This window comes from Peromyscus eremicus, chromosome 5, assembly GCF_949786415.1.
Source record: "Peromyscus eremicus chromosome 5, PerEre_H2_v1, whole genome shotgun sequence".
NCBI lineage: Eukaryota > Metazoa > Chordata > Mammalia > Rodentia > Cricetidae > Peromyscus > Peromyscus eremicus.
This window is the reverse complement of record NC_081420.1, coordinates 4240360-4252371: the sequence shown is the minus strand read 5'-3', so window position 1 is coordinate 4252371 and position 12012 is coordinate 4240360. Positions and strand designations below refer to the sequence as shown.

General features: G+C 42.1%; 1 protein-coding gene across 7 annotated transcripts in view; it reads right to left on the bottom strand.

The window, feature by feature from the left end:
* Positions 1-12012, bottom strand: part of Agtpbp1 (ATP/GTP binding carboxypeptidase 1) — a 161390-nt gene that overhangs the window by 129701 nt on the left and 19677 nt on the right. For all 7 annotated transcript variants that reach the window (XR_009379236.1, XM_059262789.1, XM_059262787.1 and 4 more), the window contains 2 exons: positions 4153-4277; positions 401-468 (listed from right to left, as the gene is read on the bottom strand). Coding sequence is in view for 6 of the 7 variants with exons in the window: in XM_059262789.1 (XP_059118772.1) it covers positions 401-468; positions 4153-4277 (193 nt within the window). In the remaining variant the exon portion in view is untranslated. The remainder of the gene's footprint in view (positions 1-400; positions 469-4152; positions 4278-12012) is intronic.

Sequence of the window (12012 nt, the reverse complement as noted above, 5' to 3'; positions counted from 1 at the left end):
ATAATAAAAATAAGTTCTTTGTTAAGAAAAAAAGACTAAAATTTAGGGCCAGCCAGATGACTCTGCAGGTAAAGGTGCTTGCTGCACAAGCCTGAAGGCCTGACTCTGATCTTCTGAACCCACATAAAGGTGGGAGGAGAGAACCAACTCCACGAAATTGTCCTCTGGCATCCACATGTGCCATGGCAGGTATGCCCTCTGACACATACAGAATAAATGTTTAAAAACATCTGAGATTAAATTTTAGTTATTATAATCATTGGCAAATATATGCTTACATAATACATAGTAGTGCATTCACATATGTATGTTCACTTCAGTGTCCCTCCTGTTGTGTGTGTTAAGAACTTCAACACCCCTCCTGTGATAGTTACATCACTGAAGGCTGTTAGTAGCATACCTCCAATGTTGACAACAGAACTTCAATGCCAGTAGAACCTTTGGTTGTCATTTCCCTCCTTGTTTTTTCTGAAAGGTAAAAAATAATTTCTTTAAACGTGAACCCCAAAAAAAAAAACCGTAACAATTTGTTACATATAGCTAACACTATAAACAATTTAAGCTGACTCTTGGATGTTCATCCCTTTAACACTGTAATTCTATTCTGTGAATGGGATTCCATTTTCAATTAACAAGACTTTCTCTTCTTAAATATAATGAATGTACTATGATAAGTCCCTGTCAATCCTTCCAAAAAATCTTAAAATTAGAAATGGCAGTGAGCTGTAATGGAGGTAGAAATTGCGATGGAAGGCCTTTTTACATTATGAGCAAAACTGAAAAACAGCTCATCAAAATGAGTGACAGCAGACACCTCAGGCCATTTTCAAACATTTCCATTGTATTTAATGTAGATCAAAATTCTGAATCACATAAATGAGCCACCCAAGGAAGGACTGTCCTGTGAGAAGCTAAAGATGCCAACATTCCAATGACTGTCCTTACCACTGGATGGGAACTGTGCAAACACTTTGTTTTACTCAGGAGCCCCTGCATCTTCTTCACAGTTCAATTCAGAGAGAGATAATTACATAACAAGAAAAGAACCAACCATTCCTCATCCGTGTATTTCACCCACACTATCTCTGCTCGTGGTCTGAATCAAGTCATCCAGTGAATGAGTGAGGCAGACAAGGTGACCCTGCCGCTGCAGACCCAGAGCTTATGACCTCTACTGACTCTGCAGACCTCTCAGAGCAACACATCATTGCATTCAGAGGTTTGAAGCCCTTCATACTTTTTCAGACTCGGATATTAATGTCAGAACTCTGTTAATGCAGGGGACCAAGACATTAATCTCAATATTTTGAGGTCTAAAAAATGAAAGACAAAGGATCCACTCTCAATGTTGTATAAATTCTACAATTAAGCTTCTAAGACAGGAGGGCTAAATTCCATGTTTCATATGGAGATAATCAAGGGAGTTTAGGAGCAGAGGGCTGCATGAGAGGAAAATATCCACTGGAGGAGTGGGAAAGACCACTACACCTTTCCGTAAGTATTTCAAGCCTCTTACATTCATCTTTCCCTTTACTGCCTTCTTTTGTGTTGTTGTTTTTTTAATTTAATTAAATTCTATTTAAACTGAATTTAAGTTCTGAGTGTTTCTATTAGAATTAAATTCCGCTTCCTATTGTGGCCTATGTTTGCTCAGGGCAGACGATCTCACATAGGAATTATTAGAGGGACAAATGTACGTAAAGGTTTCCGTTTAACACTGTTTGTGACAGTTACCATGCACACTAAACAAGGATACAGTTCAGTCCATGTGATGTCACAACTTAAAGAAACTGTGTGCCTTTCAAACCAGACATCTCCATAAATGGTATGAAGACAGGAGACACCCCTCATGTCTGCTCACTGCTACATTCTGCTAATGCTAAACAGCATGGCAAACTCACCTACAGGCATATTGTGCTCATAAACTGAAATTCTTTTTTTTAAGTATATATTCCTTTGGCAATCTAAACTATCTTTTATCTTTTACTCAGCCCAGCTGTTACCACCAAAAAATATTAGGTCTTATAAGAAAACAAAATATTGTTTGAAGGAGTCATCCTTGTTATAGAAAGCACAGCTGGTGCCTCAGTACAGTCAAGTCACTTTTGATGCTAGTGTTACAGATATCAGAAGACACAGAGCTCTGCATCACTAATGAGCTACACCCTGTCAGCATCAAACAGTAAAATCTCTGTGCTGTGAACACAGTACAAGGCAGCCTCTAACTCCTCACCAACTTCTAACCATAATCTTGGGATTCTAGACACTAAATGAAAACAAAGTGTTTAACTAACAATTTTCCACTCTACTCCAGGTTTTCCCATGATCTTGGCAGCCTTTGACACTCATATGGAAAATTTATTTAAACACTACGGTTTTGTGCTACAAGCCACAGGAATATGAAGTAGAAATTCAGCTGAATATAGTAAAGTTATACCTGGAAGAATCAAGGAATTCTTCCAGAGTAACCCAAATCTCAAGGCATATTTGGTATTACTTGGCTTTTAATATATTAGCTGTTTCCTGCTATGAATTTCTTGTGTGCTCTCATGCCTTCCCCAAGAACTTCTAACAGTGTAGTTTATCTGATATACTTCTCTAGCATCCAAAGCCAAAAAGCAGACAGGACAAAGCACTTTAGACCAACCACTGAGTCTCCTGAATTAAGGTAAACACCTTTATGGAGATACCGTCTATCTCCTAAGCCTAGGTACATAGCTTTGTTTCTTGTGCAAATTAAGCTCAGACTCTCCTTTCTTATACAGCCTTAGTGGTATTTATACTAACATTATAGACTCCTAACATTTTACCTAACCACTCCTAGGAATGTACTTTGAGCACATAAATTCCCTTTTTCTGATATATTAACTGATTTCAGCTCTTAGTTGACCTCTTCCCTTAACCACTCCCCCACACTTATCCTACCATGGCATGTAGCCTCCTGAAGGGCTAGAGATAGCGGTGCCAGCTGACCATGAACTGTGGCCTCTGAAGCAGAGCCAAAATACATATTTCCTCCATAATCTGTTTCTCAGGCATCTGATCAGAGATCAAATCTAAACAACTGCATGGAAAATCAATTATCTCCAAAGTCGTTCAGTTTCCTACTTCTATAAACCAATCTGAGAAAGGCCCATTTTTACAGAAAACCATTCAGCTATCAAAAATTGGAATATTCTTCATATCAAAAATCAGAACATTCTTAGTATCTACTTTTTTTCTAAAGATTTATTTATTTACTATGTATACAATGTTCTGCCTGCATGTATCCCTGCAGGCCAGAAGAGGGCACCAGATCTCATTACAGATGGTTGTGAGCCACCATGTGGTTGCTGGGAATTGAACTCAGGACCTCTGGAAGAGTGGTGCTTTTAACCGCTGAGCCCCCTTAGTATCTACTTTTAAAGAATTGAAAAAGTAGTAAGTGCTAGAGAGGCCCACAGAAATCCACAAAGATACCCCCACAACAGACTGCTGGCAATGGTCGGGAGACAGCCCGAACTGACCTACTCTGGTGATGGGATGACCAAACACCCTAATTGTCGGGCTAGAAACCTCTTCCAACTACTGAGGGATCTGGATGCAGACAGAGATCCATGGCTAGGCCCCGGGTGGATCTCTGGTAGTCCAATTAGCGAGAATGAGGAAGGTTTATATGAGCGAGAATTGTTGAGACCAAGGTTGGATAAAGCACAGGGACAAATAGCCAAATGAATGGAAACACATGAACTATGAACCAATGACTGAGGGGTCACCAACTGGATCAGGCCCTCTGAATGGGTGAGACAGTTGATTGGCTTGATCTGTTTGGGAGGCATCCAGACAGTGGGACCGGGTCCTGTGCTCACTGCATGAATCAGTTGTTTGAAACCTGGGGCCTATGCAGGATCGCTTGGCTCGGCCTGGGAGGAAGGGACTGGACCTACCTGGACTGAGTCTACCAGGTTGATCTCAGTCCGCAGGGAAGGCTTTGCCCTGTAGGAGGTGGGAATGGGGGGTGGGCTGGGGGGAAGGTGAGGGAGGCAGGAGGGGGAGAACAGGGGAATCTGTGGCTGATATGTAGAACTGAATTGTATTGCAAAATAAAAATAAATAAATAAATAAAAAAGAATTGAAAAAGTATTCCAAAAACAAGATGGAATCCCAGCTTACCTTGACTTTGAGCCAAATGAAGAATTTTGGATGTAACATATCTCACAGTATCTGACTCTGTGGAATCCGTATTGATCTTCTCCAGCTGGGCCAGGAGTCCCACAACCCGAGAACTATTGGCAAGGCTAAAAAGAACATTACTCTCCATTAGTGTGGATTCTGTGTCAACAGCAAAGAGAATGTTGCTCAGAGGGATCATTATTTAAGCATTAACCACTTCATGTCACAGCCCTTCACTGTCTTTTGTAACACTGTTAAATTCTGATTGGAAAACACCCTCTATTTCAGAAAATCACAAACAACAAATATACACATGCAAATACGCAACAAATATTCACCGATCTCCCTAAAGCTATCTGACCCCTCTCTCTCTGTGCTCTCACTGATGATGCAAACATGTACACACTTGTCTTATCTGACCCTCTCTCTATGCTCTCGTTCCTCATTTGATTGTGTACACATCATCTGGTTCTACTCTTGCCAACAGACTATAATCAACACCCCCAAGCCAGGTTCAGTGGCATGTTCCTGTAAAGCCAGAACTTGGAAGGCTGAGGCAAAGGGGCTACTCCAAGTTCCAGGCCACACTGGGTACAGAGTAAGACACCATCTCAAAAAATTAAAATAAAATAACCTGCCTCTCACACACAAGTCAAGCCAGTATTTACATGAATGGTTCAGTTTTTCAGGTAGTGGAAAGTGATCTGGAGGGGAAGCAGGGTAGAGGAATTGTCAGAGGAGGAGTGCAACTGCCAACAGTCTCCATGACCACCTCACTGGAAAAGCACCATTTAAAAGCAACAGATAGGAGTAAGGGAGTGAGCCCCAAAGACTGCAGCAGGAGCGAGTCACAACCACCAGAGCTCCAAGACAAGCACATGCCTGCTGGACTCAGAAATGGCAGTCGCTAGAATAGCTACAACAGCCTGCAAGGAGAAGAGCAGTCAGGGCCGAGCATGGACACAGGAGCCTGCACAGGAAGACTCCATTCAGAGTCGGGAAGTCACTCAGATGACTTGGGGTTTTCCAGTTCTTTGGTTTGGTTTGGGGTTTTGGCAGAAAAGCAATGTATTCTCCTTCCTTAAAAAGCTCTCTTTTGAGAACCAACTCCACAGAGTAGTTCACTGACATTTTCACACACCATAGCTTGTGTGCACCCCACAAACACATCATACACACAATAATAACACAAATTGTAAAGCTCTCTTTGGCTGGTCTGTTGGATTGTGTCTGATCTGATTTACCATCTGTGAAGAATGGCCCCCATAGGCTCAAATGTTTGAACACTTGGTCCCCATAAGTGGAACTCTTTGGGAAGGATTAGGAACTGTGGCCCTGTTGGAGGAGGTGTGTCACTGTGGGCAGGCTTTGAGGTTTCAAAAGACTTGTACCACTCCCGGTGTGCTCCTGGCCTCCTGGTTGGGGTTCAAAATCTGAGCTCTCAGCTGCTGTTCTGGCTGCCTGAACCTGCTACCTCCACTCTGCCATCATGGACCCTATGGAACCACAAGCTCAAAAACAAAACAAAACAAAACTTTCTTCTGTAAGTTGCCTTCGTTATAGGGTTTTATCATAGCAACAGAACCCTAAGGCACTATCTGACAGGGCTACACAAGTGACTCTGTCTCAAAAACAAAGAAAGAGGAGGATGAAGTGAATGAGGAGGGGGATGATGATGACAATGATGACAATAACAACACCATCTATCCCTTCCTTTTTACTGATCACATCCACCAGCACACACATCAACTAGGGTCTTTTGCCAGCTGTCCCCATTTGTGGCTGCAAACTGAAAGAATATCTGTATCTGTCTGCTCCCTTTCTTTACACATGGTGCCTGATTAAACCACTGGTCTACCTTCTGGAAATCAGAAATGCCCTGCATTTCATTTCACTAGCTCCTCAAGCAAGTCACACACCCACAAGTGGATTTTAAAGAAAATATATCTGAATGTGCCTGTGATAGTTTTAAATGTCAACTTACCACAACCTATAGCTGCCTGGGAAGAGTTGTAATAGGGAATTGTCTAGATTGGGTTGGCCAGAGGCCATGTATGTGGGGACTGTCAACTGATGTAGGAAGATCTAACCCATTCTGGGTGGCACCATTTCATGGGCTGAGCCCTGAGCTCGCTAAGCATACAGTTAGCAGAATACAAGCAAATAAATAAGCAGGCAGCATGGGTGCACTTGTTCCTTTCAAGCTCCTGCTGCGGTGACTGCACTACATTTATGGACTGTAACCTTGAACTCTAAGCTAAGAGAAACTCTTTCCCCTATGTTGCTTTTTATAAGGATATTTCATGACAAGAACAGAAATTAAATCAGCCAGTGCCCAAAGGAAGAGAACGCAAGTATCTATGATTAGTCCCATGACTGCCACACTAGATATGACCATGTATCTAAGTTCTAGCCGAATGAGATGTAAGCACATATGAGACAGGCAACTTGATATATCCGTTCCCATGTCCACTGGTTATATAACTGGACAAAATGCTTAGGTACAGACAGAAGTGATACACCAGGAAAAGCAGGGCCACTCTACCACCCTTGAGCTACCAACCCTTAAGCATTGCAGTAGCACATTTGAACCTATGCTCCTACTGCATTTTGGGTTTCTCCTCTACCAGCTCGGCCTATACCTCATCTCACATAATGCTTTACCAGTTACACTGTACTGTTTCAAATGTTTATATGTTTATGTGTAACTTTTTTACATTTATTGAGGAGAGTACGTATGGAGGTCAGAGCACAACTTGACGGAATTGCTTCTATCCTTTCATTATGTGGGTCCCCAGGTTCAAACTTAAGTTGTCAACCTTGGTGCCAAGTGCCTTTACCTCCTGACCCATCTCACCAGCCTAATACTTATATATAATTACATCAATTACCAGAGCAGTAAAATGGCACAAAATAGTGTAAAAACTTTAACAGAACACAAAAAAAAAACCAGTCAGATTATAAACAAAGATAATCTCCTCTCCATTGTAATACTCTTAAACACATGTAAGCCTGGAAGAATGATCTACATGTTCCAAATGCTACCCTACCATTTAGCTATAGGTCAACCAAGGTTAACAAAATTAACTCCTCTGGAAGAATTGCATCACCTATTTCCAAAGGCAGTGTCTAGTGCTTTCCTTTCCACACTCAAGGTATTCTGCAATTTCAATTTCCATTTCCTCCCTACATCACATACTCTACCCCCCCCCACACCTGTCAGCCCAGAGCCAGGAAGAGCCTGGAATATACAGCGATTGACTACACTGTGATGTAGTCAATCACAGTGCTTCCCGATCACCTGCAGCTGACAACTGTTCTCTGCAAACAAGATGAGACCTACTCATCATTTGAGATGTGTTTCTTGGTGTCCACTCAGCTCTCCGAAGTCTGCTGCCAGCAGGGAAAGTCAACAGCACTGGCTGTCTCCTCAATCGCCTCACCCTAAGTGCCTGAGGCAGCATATCCCACCACAAACACCACCAAGTAGCAGAGTCCTCGATGGTACACACAGGCAAGCAAACGCAGACAACCAGATTCCTGGCAAGCTGTCCCCACCTGCCTTGCTGCTATGCCCTGCTCTCAGGCCACTGCAGGTGCTGTGGTAGCAATCCAGCCAATCTGCTGCCTCACAGCCTCTCAATGTTACCTGTGCTCCTCAAGAATAACCCCCACCAGAGCCTGAATGAGGACATTCGAAGCAGTACACAGGGGAGAAGGGGTTAGCTAAATGAAGATGACAACCACAAATGGCTAGATGGGGTGCACATACTTCCACAGCTAAAACTGTCCTGAGCATTGTATTCTTTTCCCCCATTTTTATTCCTTCATAGTTTCATACATGTATATAATAAATTCTAGTCATTTTCACAACCCTCCCATTCCCCTATCATCTCTTTCCTGCAAAACCCTTCTTCCTCTCAACAAGTCCACCCTCCTGCCTTCATGTCTTCTGTGTGTGACCCACCAAGTTTAATTAGAATTGCCTGATTGCAAGAGCATGGGTGGGAGGCTATTTACTTGAGCATGGGCAACTTCTGAGTGGCTAAATCACTGGAGAAAACTATATCCTCCTTCAGCCACCATTAACTGCAATAGTTCCTCAGGGAGAGGTAGGGCCTGATGGTTGCTTCCCATCTGTGACAAAATGTTGAGAGCCCAATTCTATGCAGATCTTGAAGATAACAACAGCTGTAGTGAGTTCATGAGTACAACAGCTATGTCATGTAAAAAGGTGCATCTCCCCATCCTCTGGTTCTTACACTCTTTGGACATCCTCTTTTATGATGTTCCTTGAGCATTGGAGGTGATGCAGAGTCACATTTGGAGCTGACTATGTCACCATCCCTTACTCTCTGTGGTCTGGCTAGCTTGGGGTTTCTGCAGTAGCTGCCACTCCTGGCAGTTAAGTAAGCTCTGATGAAGACTAAGTGTAGCACTAATCTCAAATGTGAATGCAGCTGGCAGCACTGTATCTATTCTTATTTTACTGGTTTACTGTGGTAGGAGTGCCTTACTGCTTGATGGCTGTCTTCCAAGCAAGAAGGTGGTCAGAAAGATGGTCAAAATGCAAAGACGAAAGCACCTACTGTGTGATGGCTATTTTAACCACAAATGAACTACTTAAGCTCGTGCTTTTTTTTAAATCATAATGGAACACAGCATGGTCTTCCAGGCTTTATTGATTTTAATTGCATGTAGTATACCAAGACTGAATCATCTGTGCCTTATTTCTTTAAAGAGCTACTTCAACACTAGGCATGTGTCTCAGTTGATAGAGTGCTTGCCTATATGTGACCCTAGATTCAATATGCAGCTCCATAAAACCAGGTGTGATGGTGCACACCTGCAATCTCAGACTGCACCTGGGAAGTGGAAGCATGAGGGTCAAAAGTTCAAGGTCACCCTTGGCCACACAGTGAGTCTAATGCTGACTTTGACTATCTGAGGCTCTGTTTAAAAACAATAACAAATAAAAGCTATTTTGTCTATAAATGTCCATAATTAGTACCCCATCCCTCACTGTAAAATCTAGATAAATACATCCATTTTCTATTAAATATCTTCAAAGTTTTAAACAAAACAAAACTCACAGTTTTTAATAAAGACTATTGCCTTGGAGCAACCACAAAAAACAGAGAAGTATAAAGAGACCATCGGGCAGCCCTCAAGGGGTGCAAGATATAAGTGATTTAAGAGAGAAATGGGAGGGAAAAGGGGAGGGCTTAAATTACAGAAGGGAAGGATGGTCAACCTAGAAAGAGAGAGGGCAGGATGAGGGGAAAATAACAATAATGATTGCTGTGGATATCTGTATACATAAAATGCTGATTGGCCAGTAGGTAGGCAGGAAGTATAGACGGGACAAACAGAGAAGAGAATTCTGGGAACAGGAAGGTTGAGTCAGGAGACGCTGCCAGTGGCTACCATAAGTACCAACATGTAAGATACTGGTAAGCCATGAGCCATGTGGCAAGGTATAGAGTTATAGAAATGGGTTAATTTAATATGTAAGAACTAGATAGCTAGAAGCCTGAGCCATTAGGCCAAACAGTTTAAATAATATAAGAGTCTGTGCGTTTATTTTATAAGTGGGCTGAGGGACTGCCGGGGCTTGGCGAGAGCTGGAGAGAAGTTCTCCAGCTCCAAATGATGTCTGAAAAAGCCATCATTGTATTATTATGTATTTATCTAAAATTACATATAAGTCTATGTTTGTACATAAACATATAGTTTAAATAAAATTTTCCCGCCTGGGCTGACAATACTCCTCCCCAACATAAACTAACAAAAATCCCCATACCAGGCATGAGAAGCCCCCTTTGGGCTGTTAGTCAAGGGAGTTCAAGAGACTCCCAAAACTTAACGTGCTATTGCTGTTGCCCTGGCTGTGTCCCAGAGGTGGAAGATGAGTCCCCATTGTTGAAGACACACTGCACTTTAGAAATAGGGCCCAGAGGATCTGAGCTAGAACTGAACTGAAAGCCCCTCCCTGAGGACTAGCTCTCATGGTACCAAGAAGGTGCCACACAAGCCTCCTAGGGAGGAAATCAACCAATAGTCCTACCCAGTTATGATGCCTACAAGTCACAACAGCAACCAGCATGGCACAATAACCGTGGGGGGGGGGGGGGTGAATCTTGGTGGTAACTACAGTTCTCTAATTGGACTTAAGGCACTTTCAACACAAGGGAAATCATGCCTAGTATTGGAAACCCAGCCAATACTCAAGGCTAGTGAGGTCATGGATCTTGGAGGAGAACGTACTACCCTCATTTTACTAAACCAGCTTAATTTCTAACCACATTCTAAATACTCATCCTTATACCCACAGATAAGTGTCACTCTCATCCCTCATCAAAAAACTTCAGTTTGCAACAGATGGAGACCATTAAAGAAAGCCACATCTGATCAAAATGCAGAGAACAGGTGGCACCCACCCCAACTGATACATCTACAACACAACTCTGGTACCCAAGACTCAGAGAACACTGTGGAATAGGAGGTGGAAAGACTCTAGCAGAACAGGAAGTGTACTGTAAAGTTGTGTCTTCTATAAATGACAGAGAAGCTACCTAATACCCATGAAGGCTCATCAACATGGCTGCCTAAAGAAGACCTGAGCAAGACAATACCAAGAGACATGCAACATGGCAGGGGAAATCTCACGGAGCTCCAACCCTAGACTAAGAACTCCAAGAGACATGATAACACGGAAAGGAGAAATCTCCTGGGGCCCCAACTGTAGACAAAGAACTATGGCAACTCAGGATGGCTGAGAGTGGGAGGGACAAACAGCCTTCCCCTGGAAGGACCTCCTCAACTGGTTATCCGATCCCAAGCAGTCAACCCTGAAAACACACACACACACACACACACACACACACACACACACACACACACGTGTGTGTGTGTATAACATTATATGGACTAAACAGGCTATATTTATATATTTAGGAATATATGTCAACAATTTTAAAAAAAGAGGCTATGAATTTGAGAGAGAACATGGTGGGGTTACATGGAAGGGGTTAGAGGGATGAATGGAAAGAGGAGAAATTATGTAATTGAACTATATTTTAATTTAAAAAATAAAATATATTTTAAAATAACAGAATAAAAAGAATATTTCCTTGAAGGAAAAGTAGACTAAAAGTAAAACAATGAGGGTCTGAGAGACTGCTCAGCATTTAGAGAATACTGGCTGCCTTTCCAGAGGACCTGGGATTGATTCCCAGAGTCCAAAGAACAGCTCACAACTGTCTTTAACTCCAAATCAGAAAATCCAATGCCCTCTTCTCACCTTGAAGGGCACCAGGCACTCACACAGTACAGAGACAGACACACAAACACTCATACATACACATAAAATAAAACTTCTTAAATAAAGATAATGAATATATATGTTAATTCTAATTGCTTTTAAAAGCCAGAGTGGCTATGTTAACATCAGAAAAATAGACTTAAGAGAAAAACTACAACCAGGAGTAAAGGACATTTTGTAATGCTCAATCCTTGATACATCTTAAAAGACATAATACTTTCAAAATTTATGAAGCAAAATTTACAGAACATATGAAAAAGCAAATTTTTGGAGATCCCATTATCAACAGACAGAAGCTAGAGAGCAATGAAGTATCTGAGTACAGCACACATCAATGTGACCGGCTGTTCACAGGGCTTCTAGCAGCAGGATATGCATTCAAGTGCAACACAGACGTTGCATGCTCCACGGGAAAGCGCAGCTAAACAATGTCAAAAGAACTCAATCAGACAGCGAATCTTCTCATCCACAAATAAACTAACCTAACATCAGTTAAAACCACTGAAAATTCCTCACATACTTAGAAATTAACACTT